This window comes from Branchiostoma lanceolatum, chromosome 3 (assembly GCF_035083965.1).
Source record: "Branchiostoma lanceolatum isolate klBraLanc5 chromosome 3, klBraLanc5.hap2, whole genome shotgun sequence".
Lineage (NCBI taxonomy): Eukaryota > Metazoa > Chordata > Leptocardii > Amphioxiformes > Branchiostomatidae > Branchiostoma > Branchiostoma lanceolatum.
In genome coordinates, this window is record NC_089724.1 from 33,552,171 (window position 1) to 33,572,458 (window position 20,288).

The following is a 20,288-nucleotide window of genomic DNA, read 5'->3' on the forward strand; positions in this document are numbered from 1 at the left end:
TTACCAAAAATTACTTACTTACTCTGTTTGTGTCAAACCTTTTTCCAGCATCTAAATGTCCTAATGGTTACAAAATGTGGCAAGGAATCTACTACAAAGCCTTCAACACAGAGAAGACCTTCAGCGAAGCGGCCGCAGCCTGTCGTGAAGACGGCGGCACCCTCGCCATGCCCCGAGGCTTCTTGACCAACGCTTTCCTGATCTTCTTGTACAAATCCGTGAACTACGGCTCGCACTTCTGGTTCGGCCTGCACGATCAGCGCAAAGAGGGAAGCTTCGAGTGGGTGGATGGATCTGCACTTGGGACGTACAACTACTGGGGTCCAAAACAACCGAACAACTATGGTGGCTACCAAGATTGCGTTCATTACCGGTACCACACAAATATGTTCGAGAAAGACAAGTGGAACGACGCATCATGCCACAAGTCGTATCCCTTCCTATGCCAGGCTGTTCCAGGTAGATATTGTAACCGCACCCTTTCCTGAAACCTTTCCATCTAGTAAACATGTCACAGTTTATGTTTACACATTAGACCATCATATTGTTGCTCTTCTTATATATGAAACATATCATTCCATATCTCATCCTTGCTACTTCGAATTCTGCTCCATTCTTTTCCAGGACGCCCATAGGCGACAGGCTCACCACTACTTTACAAAGGTTCTGTGACCATCTGCAGTCAAACTAACTACAAAATACAAAGCATGGAATTATAGAATTGGGCCGAGACAGCACATGGATCTTCTGGTGACAGCATTACAGATGAGCTCCTAGTTGCTAACCGGGAGACCCCGGTTCAAATCCCGGGAAGGACATAATAGTTGGGACTGCATCCGTCATTCGGAAGGGACATAAAATGGGGGTCATGTGTTCGAGGAAGTGTCTCGAGTACGTTAAATGGAGCCTAAACTATTTTTGTTTGTAAATCTGTAAATTACCCCCTCCTTTTAAAAATATACTCTTATATACTGAACCAGCTTAATATACTGAACCAGCAAGGAGACTTGGAACCCCATGTGCCCCTAGACACATATGGTGAACAACTAAATTAGCTCGTTGTTTTCTGACTATTCTAGTTTGTCGACGAGAAAGCTGATACAAGAGAAAGCATCAAAGCAATGAAGCAGTACTGTAAAATGGTAGAAACGCTTCAGGTGTTATATTTAGAGAATTAATCAGATCTTTTCTCAAGTAGCAATAACTTCTTTAAAAAGAAACTTCAAGAAGGTGAACAATTCCTGGTTTGGCCGTGTCAAATTCATTAACTGTTTCTGGAGCAACACAATTCCCATGTAATTGCCACCAGTGCTAAATTTCTATACACTACTGTAACTATTTCTGAAAATATTTTAGCGATACGACTTAAACAATACTAGCAGCTCAAGTCAGTAGTTCCTTAAAAAGACAACACTTGTTGATGTTGATATGTTAATATTTACATTTTTAATGTTATACTATATTATATTATATTATATTATACTATTCTAATTATTACTTTGTTCTATGATACGACTTTGTTGTACCTACCTTGACTTTGTTGTATTGTCCTGGTAACAATAACAATTCAGCCTAGTGACTGCCATTGTGGAACACGTTGTGATTTTGATCAAATGAAACATGACTGATATTGTTTAATATTTGGACAAGAAGAAAAAAGAACCACTAAAAGATAACTTTTAACCTGTAACACTGTTTTCACAATAGGCTGGCTTCTACTTGTTGTAGTAAAGGAAGAAAGAAAGTACAGTGTTAGAAATGCTGGTATGTATTGGCTGAAGTGCCTCTGTAATGAGCCTTAACAAAGTTGCAGAGATTATCTCAATAAACTCAATAAACTCAGTATGCTCTGGTTATTTGGCCCGTGACCCACTGCAGACTAGCTACTGCAGTGAAATAGGTCCTTTGAGCAGACTGAACAAGTTTGGAAACCTCATACCTCCTTGAATTAAATTAAGTTGTAGATTGTGCGAAGTACATTATCATTAAGTGTGACTTGAGATGTGAAATGAACGGATGAGGAAATCATATACATTATCTAATTTTACAGAACTTCTGAAATTGTTGACAACTTCTGCCAACCTACCTTGGCCACTGGCAGAAGTAACCATGACGTCATCTAACTTCTGCCAACTTCTGCCAACTTCTGCCAACTGCCACACTACCCTGGCCACTGGCAGAAGATGCATTACGTCCATTTAGACATTATCTGTTGTCACACCTAACCCCCGATAGCCTCTACTGCCGATAATGATAATGAATTTCTGCCAACTTCTTCCACCCTAGCCTCTGCCTTTTTACCCTAACAGTATTTTGCCCACACTACAGAATTGGTAAAATATATTGTTTTGGTCATTTTCTTGTTGTCTTTCTTCTTCTCCTGTCAGATCCTCAAAAGGACTCATCTCGGTCGTCCGTGTGTCCTTGTAGCTAAACAAATGATCTTAGAATCGATTGCAAATGCCTGTGATATATGCCCACATGACTATTTACAACTATGGCATACGCTACTTCAGTATGATTCATTCTAGGATATTTTGGACAGTTTAAACCAAAAAGTTGCATTCTGAGAGAGTCTATCCTTTAAGAGAGTCTAATTGGGAAAACTGCAGTTTGGACTGAAGTGATCTTAGGTGTTCTGGCCTTGGTAATTTTGGACTGGACCTTTGACAGTACCGCTGGAAGACTGGCCTTTTGACAGTACCGCCGGGGGAGCCGCTGGAAGAGTCCATTCTTGAATGGGTGGATTTTGTTTAAATATAATTTTGAAGTGGGGTGATTACACAAAAGTTTTTTTTATTTTAAATAGAGATGTTTTCTGAATGTTTTTTTTTGCATGGGAGTTCCTTTTGAAAGTCCATTCTTGCGTAGGGGGACACAATCTCCAGTTCGGATTGGAATGACTTTTGTTTGCAGTAGTTCACTTTTGGGCAGACTGGTTTAGCTCAGTGGAGTTTTTGGGCACAATCAAGATAGCGAAATATGCTATATTTACTTTAAAACTCGCAAAATTTACCTTTCTAGTACTGGACCTAACTTTCAATAAAAGGCCAGGGGAGTCCAGACTGATAAGAGGCCAACTATCAGGAATCAAAAAGTTGGAATTACATTTGGTTGTTACCGTGTAAACGGGTGTTACAACCATAACTTTTCCATCATCAAATATCTGACTAGATACGTTTATAAGAACAAGGTGGTTTAAAATCAAGAACGACAGAAGCAGAGTATTTCTCAACTGAAAAATCTATTTGGTGATAGTTACATTTCCTTAGTATATGAGCTATTAAAAAATACACTGTAAAATTCAAAACTCATCACAATAGATAGAAAGAATAACGTAACTGATATCATTCAAATGACCATTAAACAAAATTAATATATTGAATATGTGACAAATTTTGATTTGTGACAATAGTGCGATTTTGCTGGACCAGGTGTATATCTTTTTTTACAGAGCCAACAGTCAAATATTGAAAACGATATCTGATATACAAATTAATGGCGGTGCTCAAACCTGTTAGACACACGTGCACAGACAAGCACATAACTTATTATACAATAAGACATATATCGAACACACAGACACACATGCCTACAAGCACTACTTGGCCATGCACTGTTCCGAACCTGAAGTACAACGTAAGCAAAACGTTTCAAGCACATGACCATCAAGGTCGGCATTGTATTTATATACCTGACAACTGTAACCTTACTTTGTACATTAACGTCATTTTTTTTTGTAACAACATCTACAACAATGCACGGGATATTTAAACAATGAATGAGTATACACCTATTAATGGGTGTGTCATATGATTCTAGATTGTTTTATTGTGGATCATTGAAAAATAATGACATATTTAGCATTGAACTATTATCATTATAGGGTGATCGACTACCCTTTCTTCGCAACGAGGGGCTGAATTACGTATGGCTTACAATTGTCCAGTGCGGCTGCCATGTGGTGACCCTAAATTCGACAATTGCCCCATGTGCGTCCTTAGGACTGTTGGATTTTTACCACTCACACAGGGAAGGTCCCCTATCTGAGGGACGTCCCTAACCGAAGCTAGAGACTCTTTTTTGCCCGAGTATCTTTACCAATTGAACAACATCGGGGTATATCAGTAGTTTCGAATCCAGGACCAACATCCTACTAAGTTGCGCAGAACGATGCCACTAGCTATATACATGCCAACTATATCCTGTGCGATTAAAAGGAGCAGTAGTCAAGTCCCATCCTCAACAATTGCCAGCAGTTACATTATTGATGTGTTAACAGTGTAATCTACTCACAGAAAAGAATCGTGAGAAAAAGTCCACATATATATCATGAGAAAAAGTATTCATGTATATCTACAATATAAAAAGTGGAAGATGAAAATGACATCCATCAGTAATAATACATGAACGCTAATTGAATGTTTGTTGGGTACTATTCAATTGCAAACATGTGCATTAATGCATCATTTAGTACTGATCCATGAAGTTTCTTAAATGGATAGTTATATATTTACATGTGACAACCACCATATTTATCATTTCATATAAAAATTAAGGGTTTACTTACACCATACTTTATATAAGTATTAGCTCATGTCCTTTATATATATAAAAAGTTATTCTTATCAACCTGTAAACCAGCTAAGCATTTACTCTGTTCTCTGGTTTTTACTACACAATTTTCCAGGCAAATCGTAGTGGTGATGTTATGTTAATTGCCTCAATAGTAGAGGCATGTCCCGTGAACCAATTAAGTATATTAGACCTCAAAAGTGATTCACGACACATGAAATTTGAAATCATGTTACAAAAATTTGAAAGTTTTCAGGATTCAACCATTGTATTGAGCAGTTGAAAAGGTCTTAGCCCGTGTTTAAGCTAGTCGGAATCAGTGTTTTCTTGTTTGTCACTTTCTCAGCACTGTTGGCGTCGACGGTTCGGGAAAGTTCTGCGACCTCTGCGATGTCTGTGGAGGAAATTTAGTGCGAATGTTCATGAAAAAGACAGTAATCAAAGAGTCAAACTCCTGCTACTGGAGATATATTCCCCTGGGGAATATTCTGTACCTCGGTAAAGACAGTCAGGTATCCTCTCTTACATACCTCGTATTATCATACCTCCATGGAATGTTTGGACCGTTTGTAGTTTTATTGTTTTATCTTATGTTATTGAAGATGAATATGGCCGGAATTAGCATGATTTATTTCAAATGTAATGTTTTCTTTACGAAAATTACATAATGACATTGTACGTGTTAAATATGTTGATAACATTTCGTCATAAATTATGCAAGTTAGGTGACTTGGACATCTATACATAGCGATTCAGGGCTCGAAATTCATTTTATAGGTGCAGTGTGTAACTGTGTAACCTTTAGATTTAGTTGCACAGAAATAATTTGGGTGCACAGCATTGTATACTAAGAAAGTCGTCAAAGCGTAATTAAAAACCTAAGACCTCTCTAAGAATTTCAATCTGTAATTCTAAAGCAAACTTTGTAATACTTCTGCAAAATTTGAAACATCTAATACATCAAAGTTCAAGAAAGGTTGTATTTCTTTTTCTGGTACTTAAATTTTAAGAATATTCAACCTGTATACTATTAGTATGTACGATAATATCTAGGTACACTGGTGCAACCAGTCAAAAATCAGGTTCATAGCTCCAATTTCGTGCAATTGCACCCAGTATTTCGAGCCCTGTGATGTACACCTTCAACGAAATTGCAAATATGTAATAGCCACCATTTACCACAAACAAATTATGACACGTTCGCCTTGATTATTTAAATCAGTTGCCTATCTGCACAATTGACATCTGTAGATGTTCTATCTGCCAAAAATTACATATGTTTTAAAGTCCTATTATGGGAAAATTGCAAATATAGAATCATCATTAATCATGCAATACATTGTGTGCATCCCTGTCGAAGCTACATGCATACGGAATATCATAGAAATCCGTCGTTCCCTTTTTCAGATATCCTCCTTGAAAATTTTTGACAAAAATACCCCTGAAGTTCCAAATCAAGCTGCTAGAGAGTCCAAAACCTGCACCTTTTATCACAAGCTACATACCACCAAACAAATCAATCAAGACTATAGCACATTCAGGACAGGCGATACAAAGCCAGAAGTTGGTTTGCAGTATTACGGTCACACACCAAGGGGCCCAAAATCGACCTTGACCTTCGTCTTCGTTAAGACCTAGCCAAACCTTAAATATCATAGTAATCAATTCAGAGGTTTTGTAGTTTTTGCTTACAAACCAATAAATGCAGACAGAAACATGTCAATTTTGCAATATCAAAGGACATGGGGTAATTTAAACACATGCTGTTTTAGAGAAAAATTTAGGTCTTTGGAAATGTGTGAACCTGAGCATTAATCATTTTTCACATTCCTTGGCAGATCTAGACCTGGAAGATGTTAGAAATCAGACCTGATCTTTTCAGAACCTTTAATGTGAAGGAGTTGGATTTCTATGTAATATCATGTGCTATGGGAAAAAAAAGAATAACAAGTACACTACTGCGGCAGTCTTAATTAAGAAAAAAGTGGGAGACGACAGACCTGTTCTCTTCAGAACCTTGGATGTTCTCCTGTGGAGGAGTTGGTTGTCTCAGGTAACACATTGTGCTAAAGAGAGAAGTGATTAACAATTAGACTTCAGCAGCAGGGATTGCCTTAACGAAGGAAATCTGTAAAGCTGAACGTCATTCGTAACATTACCTTGAAGGATCTAGACCTGGAAGGTGGGAGATGTCAGACATGTTCTCTTCGGAACCTTGAATATTCTCCTGTGGAGGAGTTAGTTGTCTCGTGTCATATCGTGTGCTATAGAGAAAATTGAATAACAATTAGACTACAGTAGCAGCCTTAGTGAAGGAAAATTGAATTGTGAACGTGAGTATCATTCTTCACATTACCTTGGCAGATGTAGACCTGGAAGGTTGGAGGCGTCAGACATGTTCTCTTCAGAAGCTTGAATGTTCTCTTGTGGAGGAGTTGGATGCCTCATGAAATATCTTGTGCTATAGAGAGAAGTGATTAACAATTAGACTTCAGCCGCAAGAATTGAGGGATTGCCAAATCATTTAAACTCTGTTGTATCGCAAAAAAAATGTTTTTTTGGCTTTACTCTATCTTTGAACCTCAGCCTTCACATTACCTCGACAGGTTTTCATTTTTTTCTGCAGCTTTGATGTGCTCCTGTGAAGGAAATGTCGATTTTTCCTTGGATGCACCCTTGACACTTCGTCCTCGAATCTGCAATCCTAAAGGAAATATAATAACACTTATCTTTTCCAGTATTTCCAGTATCATTTATGTTGCTGCACGAGTCTTTGCTGATTATCCTAATACAATGATGATAATGATACCTATCGAAAGTCACTGTAAAACTCGATCTGATTTCAGTTGATGTGCTTCAAAATAAGATTACCTGCTGAGTCGTCAGGATCCTTCCTCAAAGGTTCCGAACCTTCTTTTGGCCTGCTGACTCTAGGGCGACGTCTGGGAACTGATTGTTTATATCCTCTTTTTTCTGAAAAGAACAATAGTTACCAAATGATTATCCACCTGTATCCAGTATTTTCAAACGTCGTGTTCTTACTCTTATCAACGCTTGAATGACAAAGGTGCAGACGTTTTCAAACAAAAAGTACAAATCTACATTACAAGTTAAAAGTTATTTTTCAAACATACCGACGATAGTGACAGTTGAATGTTCCCCGCAATTGACAAGAGTATTTCCTTTTCCAGATACTGTTGCACTGTTGTTGATCCCCCTGTCATAAAGTTGTGCCTGGGTCACCGAATCGCGGTATCGTCCGAATTCACCTACAGAGATAGGGTCAATCAATTAAATTGCTCCGCTTACTTTATCATTTACACAAAGTCGTATCTATATGCATTAACAGCTGCCAATACACCATCCCCTTTGCAGATATCTAAACGATCGGCAAGACATTGGCTATAGTAATCTTATGATTTACAAAATGCTATGAATGAAAAGAAGGCCATTACAGGGTCCAGTCTTTCGAATTCATCAAACAGATCTACATAAGTTTTTCTACATGATATTGTTAATAAGTCCGTCAAGGCTGTTGGAAGCAGATCAAAATACATACTTGCATGGTCTTGAGAACCCGCTTCCGACGTAGATGTGGAAATTTGGACTTCCTTCACTTTCTGGAGCAAGCTTTCCACTTCCTCTGGGATGTGATCACTGCCAGGGGGCTCTTGTTCATATGTTTGTGTTCGTTTCTTTTTCAGTTGAATGAGAATGTGTGCCACATTCCCAATATTCACTTCAAGGTCTAAATGGTTCCTAATATATGTAGCTTCTTTTTCAAGAGATTCTATCAGCTCTTTCTCTTGACTGTCAGTGGGGTTGCTTTTCAACTTTTTACAAATGCTAAAGATTTCATGTAGTATTTCTTGAATCTTTGAAGTTTTTTCACCTTTCTCTAGTTTTTCTAGCCTCTGCAGTGCCAAATGCATGTCATGCTGAGTCTGTCTCATGTTATGAAGAAGGGCACACTGCTTCCTATCATGGTCATATACCTTGTCACACAGCTGTTTGACAAGAAACTTTCCTTCCGCAGAATCTCTTTCACTGTTTTTTACAGATTGGGTCAGATCAACAGTATTCTCCTCAATTTGGACAAGACGCTGCTCTATTCTTTCAGTTGTTCTTCCAATTGAACACATAGAGTTGAAATAAAATTCCTGATCTGGTGTTGCACTGACGTACCCAAGACTGTACGGAGCAGACTGTATTCCTCGCGATGAAATGATCATTCGTTTTCCCTCGTCGTCATCAGTCCCACTGGTCTAAAAAAAGAAGAACCTTATGTAGGAATTTGGATAATGACGCATGCACATGAAATAAATACATATCCTGAACGAACGAATGAATGAATTAATTAATTGATATACTAGAAACTTACTAAGTACGTATAAAGAGACAAGATTAGCAGATTAAGATGATCAAAGGTACAATTTACACTCTATCCTTAAATATCTCATAAGCCGCATAATATCTCCTAACAGATTATCATAAATATATGACATGCCAACTTCTTGAAAATATGGAACAATTTTATAACGGATTATAGCTACATTTATAATACAATGCATTTAAACGTCATGTACCACAAGATCATCCAAGTCACCATCATCTTCTGTGCTGTCACCTCCTCCATCACTTGATAGCATTGTGATAGTGGTCAGGTCTATGTCAGAACATGAATCTGACCTAGTCAGACCAGCCATGGGACTTGTTGGGCTGAATTTGACTGTCTTCAGCTGTTTGCAATCTGTCAACGTCACATTGCACCGTTAAAATGAAAAACTCAATGACAAGAGACATGAAACGCGCATTTAATTGTACAGAATTTACTATCATATATGATACCTCACTCATTTGGGTTGCCGAACTAGAGTTCTACAAACATATATCTTCACCAAATGATTTGAATGATTTTGTCTTCATTTTTATTATTGATATCTATTGATGTTTCTCTCTATACTAGTTACATATGACACATGTTTTAAACGGCTATCATGGAACGCTGTGGCCCCCTACCATATCTTTTGACATAAACTAGATCCACAGCCTTGGTGCCCTCCAATATAGGCCGACTTCACATGTACAATACATTGCAACAGATATAGATTATGTCCTAATTTGCATAGAGTATATCTTATTGTGTCTATCATCACCTAAGGTTCCTGCCTGCCAAAAATGATACGAATCCATCAACCCCTGTCTCCTCCAAATTTCCCGACGAAAAAGTCCACTGTATTTCCAAACAGGCCGCTGGGGGGCCTGTAATTACACAATTTTTTTCCTGCCCCAAGATCTATCCTCCAATTAAAAATCACAACCAAATCACTTCCAGAAAATTAGACATCAAACTTTCAAATTCCACTATAGAACTGTATGGTGCACGCTAGGAGGCCCATTCTTGAGCTTAAACTTTGGGGTACATACACCTACCCACGTCATAAATACCACGAAGATCTATCACCAGCTACTTTTAAATCAAACATAGTTTACCGACATCCACAGCCACTCCACCCTAGCTAAACCGAAAACATAATCTTCTAATTCTGACGAATTTTAATGAATTGACATGAACTAATAAAGACCATGTAAATAAAATAGAATTCAGCCTTACCATCAGGAAATTTTGGTATGGTAGTCTCATCCAGTTTCTTAACTTCTCCCTTCTTTTTCTTCTTTTTGTCAGACTGAGGTATGCCATGCGTCTTCTCCTCAGAACTCCTCTCTGTACTGGATTTACCTTAAAGAAAACGCAACTGGTATTGACTTGATATATATGTTGCTTACTAGTCTTTACTCTTTATACACACACTGATTAGTGTTCCACACAGTCAAACAACTATATGAATGTCCTTGTATCTAATACTATGCTAGCTCTGTATGCTCCTATGATTGCTTTATCGCTGAATAGCCTGTCATCCACTAACACAGGTTTGATTGGCATTTTACTTGGGTTTAGGGTTCGAACGAGGCATTAAAAAGTTTGATCTCTATGTTGTACTGTTTCTGAGAAACAATTGATACACTGTCATGATTCATTAAGCTAACGCGATATGTGCAACATATAAGTGATGAATATTTACCTATTTGAACCGATGTTTCTGGGGCTCTGTCGTCTCCTACATCACTGATTTGTTCTGTGATTTTTGTGTTTGTTTCCTCTCCCTCCAATTCAGTAGCACAAGTTACTAAAACCAAGAAAAAACATCAAGAAATACAATATTTCCAAGAAATACAATATATTGATATGTGAACTCCAGGAAGAATAGTGGAAGATTGTATCTAACACTAATGGAGATTCAAATAAAAACAAACAAACAAACAAATATTTATTGAACTTTAACTATACCATAGTGTTTTAGCCGTGCTTGTGCAGCATAGTACAAAATAGAAATATTAAGTTATGCGGGTATATACACCTATTTTTTTGATTGGTTGAAAAAATATTAGTACATCTTGATATGCCCCCTATAAACCAAACATCCTAATGCGTCCATAACAACTCCATCGAAACTGAGTCAATATTCTCTACAAAACTCCATTGCACTTCCATGAAAAGCTTTCAAGAATCTCAATCTTGTGTCACGTCTTTGTCAGTCCAAGAGCTATCAACCACCGGTTGATTAGATGACTCATATTCAGATCAAGAGATACGGACAAAGGAAGTTCTGCAACTGTTTTCCCATATCAATTATGCAAATCAGGCCCAAATTAGCATAATTATTACTGTCTAATCATGTGTATCTTTACCTAAGCTGGCTCCAGCCCAAACTCAAGTTCACGAAACTTCCGCTGTGGCACCATAACCAGCGGCTTGGGGGCCAAATTCTTACAATTTTGAGGTCTCATCAAGAGCTAGCAATCAATCGTTCGTAAACGCAATATAAAAGTTTGCTAGCCACATACCAATTATTAACACAATATTATTTCTTGACAAATACTGTATGTGGACACCAGATCAAACACCTAATACGAGGAAAACATTGTCTCCTGCCATTAGCGAAGGAAATTACACCTACTACCAAATCGGTTTTGCTGTCTTGGTGTTGGAGTAAGTGCTTACCTAACGGAAATAACGCATATCTTACAGGGATCGTTGACCCAGACTGTAGCGTTACAATTACATGTTTACCAGAAAAGCCAACATTTGCAAACAAATGAAGGAGTATCACATTTCACTGCTATACCCACATTGTAAAAGAAAACAAAACAAAAAAAGAAACAACACTAGCAACATCATGTTGCAATAATTTAAGTACACCCGACATAAAAATTAAGACAGAGCGTTAATCCTACAACAGAATGAAGTGTCTGCTCTAGAAATAACAAAACAAAAATGTAGCGATAAGATAGATTGCTGAAGATGGTTGTTGGTAGAAATCAAATATCATGAATATAAACGTTTGCAAGAAGGTTTAAATCCATTGATTTGATGTGATATTTGCTAACTGATCAGCATTCGAAAATCATTTACATACCTACGTTATCATGACTATGGTATTTGTTATCTTACCTGGATAACTATCACTCCTCGCTGACAATTCTTCTGAACTATCCCACTGCATGCCGACATCTTCTGTCTGTCGTGTTTCCATATTATATGATTTTTATATGATGGATCTGAAAAAAAGGCTTTAGTTTATACCTATGAGTACGAACGTCATGATCGATCATGAAACACATGTCCTAACAGCAACGCATTCCAGCTTAGTTGACTGTGCAACCAAAAACTTACTTCTTAATGTGATAACTGTAAGTGTTATGCTAAGTACTTGCGTTCTCTTGTCCGGTAACAACACGTCATGCAAAGAGAATAAAAAAGAAGAATCGTACACATATGCACACTATGTCTGTATTTTCTGTTACATTCCAGCTTATCGTTGTGCAAAATATTTGAAATTCATTTGCTTGTTTTATTGTTTGCAATTGGTTACCAATAATAAAGTGAACCACAAGATGCTACTACGTTTATTCCTTTTAGACTTGGGTTTAAGGCAATTCTGTGGCAAGGGAAGCAATGACATTGGTATGATTATCAAATCATAAACGTTATAATAGGTCACACCTTATGTCATGGATGTAAGAAAATAAGTATGGTTCAACAAAGAAAGCCTGGAACCTATTCAACTTCTTTCAATTTAAATGTGTGAATTTTGTTGTAAAATATGCATGTCAGAAACCCGTTGCCACAAAAAATTATAAACGTATAAACGTAGTACTACTTTATCATACCTAGTCTAAGACTACCTACAGATTTTTGTCTGGACTGGACTCCCAAACACGGAATGGGATCTAGGGGAAGACCCAGAACAAATAGCTTGGCAATAGTTACCTGAAAATGACAGATATAGAAAGGATAGCCCATAATAGAACGGATTGGCAAAGAATGGTACACGCACGAGGCTTTGAGACCCTGGCGCAGGCCACTCAACCAGTTGATGAGACCTTATGAAGTAAATATGTTTTTATCATTCTGAAATTGTTGCCAAAAACGTTTAGGAAAATTAAACAACTTTTGTAAAACTAGTGTAAGCGGTTCAGATGCTGTACGACTTAAAAACTTGCCTTTACTTACTTACGATTTACCTGCGATTGTATTAGGTACTCTCCCTTGACCCAATCAAGTACGATGGCCTATTGCGGTTGTGGCCACTGCTTTATTTGTTTAAACTTTAGCGATCGCTGTTTCTCAAACCATACGGTGTACGGGGCAAACTACGCGGAGAAAAATTCCATCGTTGCTAACCGTGCAATGTATGCGACCAGGGTTTTGTTGCGGTTCATGTTTATCTAAGATATAGTATTGTTAGACCTGGGGCAGGTTTGGACAAAGCATGCAAACACAAGATGTTAAAGATAAGAAACATCAGCCCATTGGCTAAAACATGGTAATGTGACTTTTATGAGGCATTCGTAGCGGTCATGATATATGGCCACTAGTTACAACCTTGTTTAGACTACATACGTATACCAGCGTTTCTAACCTGAGTGCTGTTAAATCACTGAAAATCCTATCGCGGTAATTTTCCCTTGCCACCGTACATAAATGAGAGACTTCCTAAAGAATATTGACTATTAACATGTCTATGTCATCATGAATTGCTGTCTGTAATATCAATTACGTCCTTCTCTCGTTGGTTATGACATTACGGACACGTCGATGAAGGTTAGACATTTTGGTAAAACATCGCGTGATACGCAATAATCGAGCAAGTGCATGGATCTTGTCACATATCGAACGCTTTTTACCACAACGGGTCAACCCCCAAACAATTATATGGTATTCCCAAGATGGACTAGTGAGGGCGCCTTCTTACAATACATATTTTCAATGTTTTTTCATAGTTTTCCGAGAACAAATAATACCAACTAGTGCCCAAGAAGATGGCAGCGGATAACTTCTTTGATAATAACACCAAGTGGATAACAATATCAAGGTGATTGAGGAAGGCCCCCTTCAGTTTCTATTGTATCGAAATCCGACGCACACAGAAAAGTACCTAGCATTCTATTCTCGCCATCTCTTGAACATAAACTTACAGTGTGGCAAATGATCTCCGTCGAGCAGACACTCTCATCACCTCAGAGAAAGCAAGAATAAACGCGACATCTCAATAATGAAGTTGAGCAAGCGCGGATGCCAAACATTCACATCAAAGCCCTAAAAGTAACGCGAACCGCTCACTGACAGGAAGAAATCGATCGTTTTCATCTATTAGAAATCAGAAAATCTCCCGGACTATTGGATCTTTTAGAAGGGTGTGCCTTAACACCTCACCTGAACTCATCCGAGTCTAATATGCAGTATGAATAATGGGACAATGACCATATATATATATATATATATATATATATATATATTGTCCTGGATACTGTCCTGGATACATTGTCTATGCAATTTTGAATACAAAACACACAACAATTTTTTTGAAGGTTTTATTTTTTCATCAGATACTTAAGACTTCCTGCGTGTTTTGTGTTCATAATTGCATAGGCAAAGTATCCAGGGCGTCACAGATATAAGGTCATTGTCCCATTATTCATATTACATGAGTTCGGGTGAGTTTGGATGAGTTCGGGTGAGTTCAAATTAGTTCAGGTGAGGTGTTGACTGTAGGCATGTACCTCTACAAGAATCTTTGTCAGAAAGTACCAACTCTATTCAATACTTATGCAAAAGTTGATACACCCAAATCGGGCAAACTTATATGGCTGCAGTAAGTCTCTTACAATACGTAAGAAGTTGTATTGGGCAACTACTGATCACCAGGTATTAGGTAACACGGGAATAACAGTCAGTCAAATGTAACAGTTGTTCTTCGAAAAGGTAAAGACACTACAGTCGTCTGCTTATCCCATGAAAGAAATTTTACCCCTGGTAGTTCTAGCTACGTCCAGGTACGAACACAGTTCACTTGCCTCAAAAATGTCTGATCACCGAATATAAGTGACCTTGATGAAGATGGCGTCACCAGTTCTGTACAGCGGAAACGGTAGCAGAGTTGCGTAGTTCGTAATCCCAGGGTAAGGTTGGGCTCTGTGAGCTAAGATTTGTTTGTAATGGCTAATGCCTTCGTTCCATAGTGCGTCACTTTTTGTACAAGCTAGCTTGCACAGAGTAAGCAAATAAAAGAGCTCGCTCATTGGTCAGTTGCGTGGCTTTGTGACATCTGATACCTGCGGGTCATGACGTTGCCATGAGCAAATATCTTTATGGCGTCTCCTGTTCCCTTCGCCCGATAGCTAAAGTCTCTTTGTCCTTTCAAGCTGCGCCATATTCAAATTTATAGCAGGTGGGCAAAATATACTGCTCGCAATATCGTGGATCATTCACGCAGTCAACGAGAAAAACGCCTCATGTATACGTAACAAATCTTTGACAACATGCCAAATGTTGCTTTTGACCTCCGATTTTGTTTTACCAAGGATTGTGATTATCATTTTGAATAGTATCTATGTTAATGAAATAGTCTGCGTGAAGAGGTTATTTTTACGTTCCACATGTAATTAGTTTACAGCATGGGAGGTTTCGGGGGGGGGGGGGATTTGTACCCAACCGTGTTACTTTTGTAAACCAACACAAATATAACACGGTTGCTATTTACTTTAAGATGAATCTGGCTTTATACCGTCATTTGGTCCTTCGTGTGGCCTCGATCCAGACAAGCAAACCTCTTGTTGGCGTTCTTTACCCCCTCAATGTGTTTGCTGTTGTAAACATTTATATTCATCGCTAACGGACTCCGGTGTATTGGTATGTCAATATTTGTTTCAAGTTAAGTGTTCTGTAAAGTTTATTTGTTCATATGACAAGCCTAAACTTGCTACTTTACCTTAACTGGTGTGAATACATAACAATGCGTTCCATTGCGACACAAATACGAGAAAACATATAATGGCCGAGTGGCTATGCTAGTGTCACGATAACGAGAGGTCACGGGTCCGATTCCTGGCATTTCTTGCTAGACGTCGTGTCCCTGGGAAAATTACTTAACAGTACTTTCCTTACTCCTCCCATATGTTCGATAGGTACCTGACTTTGTTTATGGTTGTCAAAGGCGGTAGAATAAGATGAATGGACTCCACCTTCCAATACCATGACTCAGTGGATAAACGCAAGTTGGTACGGTCAATCTAACAACTTTTAAATTCATGATCGGAGTGTGTTCAAATGTATTGAAATGAAAGCTAATAGAGACCACAAATTATTACCCCTTAAATGTTCTGTGCCTGCTTGAAATGTTATCGGAACACTTTGGAAAAAGTTTGAATAAATCATGCATACCTCTACTAGCTATGTGCCACCAAGTTCACAATCGAACGTAATAACTTGACTTGTTGCTTCTGTACTCACTAAGGATAAAGGAACGCAAGTTTGCTGCACGGACCAACGAGAAACGACGAAACAGTTGCGTAGTTACTTTGTAATGAAAAGGTCAGATGTTACGCTGTAGAGTAGCGTGTTTGTATTGCTTTTGGCAGGTTTGAATGGAACATGCAAATAAAAGGTGTTGATTCTGTTATGCGGCGAGCAAAGAACAATTTTTCACCTGACGTAAAGCATGTAAAACATGCATTAAGGTCCAAACATACACTACTTCTTCCTTTCATCATAAAAGCTGTTAGTCACAAACAAATCAAGACCATACCATGTCCAGAACAAACAAAAAATATTTGAAAATGGACGTTTTGCTGTAGTACCAAGGTCACACACCAGGGGCCCGAAATCGACCTTGACTTTTCTATGAAAGGCTGAGCTGGAACGGACAGTAAGGGTTGATCTATTCTCGTCGTGTTGTCTGCGATATCATAATACATGTCGTGCCGGTATGATCCGGTAGAGGGGGCGCGTGCACTGCGTAATGTGACCCGGAAGCGTAAGGTCGTATGGATCGAGTTGTCTGCGTGACAGCCTGTCAAATGCAATGGTACCGTCTGTAGGAATGTCAGGTGTAGGCATTGAAAGATACAAGGTGAGTGGAAACTTTGACCATTTTGGTAACAAGCGTAATGATAGATAAAGGAAAACCCTCCTCCGGATACAGTGTCAGTTCGAGTATGCAAGAGTATTTCATGAACTATATTCGTAAACATTCAGCACTGATATTGACTGAAGACATCGTCGTTGCAAGACTACATAAATCTGACGCGCGATTGAATGCGTGTGTTGGTTTTGTCAAATTGTCCATACATTCGTCAAGTGCAATCTTATAGTACTTTATGTGTGTCACGCCTTCCAAAGTAGATTCTATCAAGATTGCTTTATCTCACATTTTCTGTGTGTCATTATAATTGTCACGGCATTTTACAGTAATTAAAATGACTATGGTGAGATAAGCACAAAAAGCGTAAATCAATTGGCGTAAAACAATGAAATGGCTATACATTCAGTTAGAATATGTTCTCCCCTCAAACGTGGAGAGGGGAACTATATCAATGGGGTGTTAGTGCTACCGATAGATAAATGACGTTGTGCATGCTGCACATTGGAAACGCTGCAAGATTCTTTTCCAACGTTAGAGGCCATTGTCAGGAACCTGGCCAGTGGAAGGGCTCCTGCAGGCATGCGTGATATAAGATACAGTCAATCGACTTGTCCCACCAATCCTAATATTGTACAGCGGACCGGAGAGACTATAGAGTCTAAAAGAATTTGATAGAGGTTTCTTGTTCTTGGTCTTATTATCAGGCATTAGAAGAAAAATGGCTCTGGCATTAACGGTACAACGCTGGTCAGCAAAGTATCTCAAATAGCTATATAGTTTTGAATGCACCATCCGTGACCACGTACATCTTCATTTGGTTTGATATCCGGCCGCTGTCCTCCTGAAGGACCCTCTCCTCTGTTGACCTCCTTCTCCAGTAATCCTACCAATTGGACCACTCCGGTACACGACTTTCAAGTTTGGCATGGCAGGCCGCGACAATGGTGTTTAGCACAGCTTGCTACTATCGGGCCCAGGTTCCAAAAGCGAACTTCAAGGAACGTCCTGCTAACTGGTCGGTCCTTTCATTATTACGGATACCTGCAGGGCCGGCTTGATGCAAATAATCTCAGCTGTCCCTTTTATAGTCCTCAGAAATTGAAATGATTAATTTTCAATGCAGCCTCTCTGATGCTGGTTCCGAAGCTAGGAGTTGTCAAAATGCTTGCAAAGTTATCCTCATCTGAGTTGCCAGAGACTAATGCGTCCTTCATCGCCTTGCATTTGGAATGGTAGGAGTTCGATCTTCCATATCTGCCATGCTGTAGACCATTCGACGGCAGTTTTGCCATTACATTTCCAGACGCCGTCACTTCATGCAGTTGTGTAACCCCCGATGGATCCATCAGTTGCAATTCTAGTCACCTTTCCCTCAGTGATTGTTTGCTTGACACTGATCCGAAAAAGGATTTTCCAGAAACGTACAACATACAGTCAAAGTAACCAGTTTAACCTTAACGGTCGACACACCTGTGTTTGGACCTTCGAAAACGCTTGATGATAATTTGGTCACATTCTTCGCAATCGACCTAAATTAAAACGATAACATTGTATTATAAAGACATCCCTTGACTGAATTTCTTTTGTAAGTTTCGAGAAGATAATGCACCTTGTTCTTCTATGTCCAATTTTTTGCCATGTACACCAACTAATTCCGCACGATGTGAGATGGCGGCGTCTGGAGATGGTATTTTTCATAGTATTCTTTCTTACAATAACTGAAAAATGCACCCGAGGATTTGTCCACTTGACAGAAACACGAAGACGCATTCAATACAAACTCTTACTACACTCATGATAGTACCACTAAACTTGTTTCCGATTTGGGTTGGGATACTTTAACGAATAGAAGGACAGCAAGCAGACTTACAGTACTGCAGAAAGCAGGACAACACAAGATAGCCCTACCGGTAGAAACTCATTTGATGCCTGCTCCGCGCCAATTGCGACACTCAAATCAAAATTCATATAAGGCTCTACCATTCCGCAAAGACTGTTATAGATACTCATTTTACCCACTAACTATGATTGACTGGAATTTAACACCTCAGGACGTCACGGACATAGCCGATCCTCCCAAGTTCAAGGAGGCTGTGCTCCTGCATCTGAGAGGACAATAACAGTGCAGCACACTCTCCCCTGGGCGCTTTATCCGAACAAGAGGGGTGTTGCCCAGTACCCGTTCAAGATCAAGAAAAGCCTGTGAGATTACTTTTTTGCTTCATTTCGGCGCACCCACCCTCATGCTTACTTCTTCCGATGCAGCCATCTTGTTTTTTCTGCCTGCATTACATTTTGTCACAAGATGACCCAGGGTTTGGATAAAATGCGTCTGACTCTATCAAAACTTTGGACCAACCACAGTGCCGGTGCAATGCAGAGACTCCGGGTGTCGTACAACGACGCCTTTAAAATGTTAATGTCCCAGCCTAGGAGTACTAGTAATACGATACTCTTCTCGAACTGTCGGGTTGACACCTTCGACGCCAGGCGGCGTAACTTGGCACACTCCTTTGTGACTCGTCTCTTTGCGTCTGGAAACAGCATAATTCAACTACTATGCCATTCTGAGGTTTTCTCACTGAGCAGGCACTGGCCTTAATACTGTCGATTGGTCCTCCCGCCTGCTCGTTTTGACACTATTCGATATGTAATATCTTGTTGTTGTTATATGTAAATATCTGTAAACTGTCTTTGTTGTTTTTGATATGGGCCCTCGACAAAGAATAAATAAACAAATAAATAAATAAATAAAATAACTGAAAACTTAAGGTTGCAATACTGAGTGTTTTATTACGTTTTTTCATAAAATCCGCGTGAATTTGATAAATGACTTCGATTGTTTAGGCTGCTAACTCATGAGACTTTTAACAAGAATGATAACCAATAGGACCTCAGGATTCTGTCACCTTGGAAACCAGTCATCACAGCCTACAACACATGGTAACAGACTTGGTCAATGTGAACACGTAACGTTACATGTATGCATAAATCACCATAATAAGGATACATTTCCCTGACTTAGAGACTGGTACTCTCCAAGCAGAGGAGGAGTTCTGGCATTTCTTTGACGTGTTTTTAGGCGTTTTTGTCGGACTTTCTACTTAGTCATTTTTTGGGGAGCTCTTCAATTATTTTTTTGTCTCTTCAAAAAAGGGAAAAAAATGACAAAGTAGAACGCCCGACAAAAACGCATAAAACACTTCAAAACTAGCCCGGAACCCCTCC

At 38.9% G+C, this 20,288-nt stretch overlaps 2 protein-coding genes and 2 long non-coding RNA genes across 4 annotated transcripts; 1 reads left to right on the top strand and 3 right to left on the bottom strand.

Annotated features, from left to right (window-relative positions):
* The first annotated feature begins 74 nt into the window (after nt 1-74).
* LOC136429579 (alpha-N-acetylgalactosamine-specific lectin-like) lies at nt 75-635 on the top strand. The gene is made up of 2 exons (XM_066419413.1): nt 75-459; nt 625-635. Exons 1-2 carry the CDS (start codon nt 75-77, stop codon nt 633-635), a joined length of 396 nt encoding a protein of 131 aa, XP_066275510.1.
* Nucleotides 636-6,546: 5,911 nt separating this feature from the next.
* On the bottom strand, nt 6,547-7,043 carry LOC136429382 (uncharacterized). The gene is made up of 3 exons (XR_010754765.1): nt 6,932-7,043; nt 6,735-6,839; nt 6,547-6,641 (listed from the first exon to the last, which is right to left on the bottom strand). It is a non-coding gene; the product is annotated as an uncharacterized lncRNA (long non-coding RNA).
* Nucleotides 7,044-7,709: 666 nt separating this feature from the next.
* On the bottom strand, nt 7,710-8,810 carry LOC136429369 (uncharacterized). The gene is made up of 2 exons (XR_010754756.1): nt 8,135-8,810; nt 7,710-7,844 (listed from the first exon to the last, which is right to left on the bottom strand). It is a non-coding gene; the product is annotated as an uncharacterized lncRNA (long non-coding RNA).
* Nucleotides 8,811-9,146: 336 nt separating this feature from the next.
* Nucleotides 9,147-15,138, bottom strand: LOC136429580 (uncharacterized). The gene is made up of 5 exons (XM_066419414.1): nt 14,995-15,138; nt 12,089-12,195; nt 10,659-10,763; nt 10,190-10,315; nt 9,147-9,325 (listed from the first exon to the last, which is right to left on the bottom strand). The coding sequence occupies exons 2-5, from the start codon at nt 12,168-12,170 to the stop codon at nt 9,147-9,149; spliced, it is 492 nt and encodes a 163-aa protein (XP_066275511.1). The 5' UTR covers nt 12,171-12,195; nt 14,995-15,138.
* Between the last annotated feature and the right edge of the window lie 5,150 nt (nt 15,139-20,288).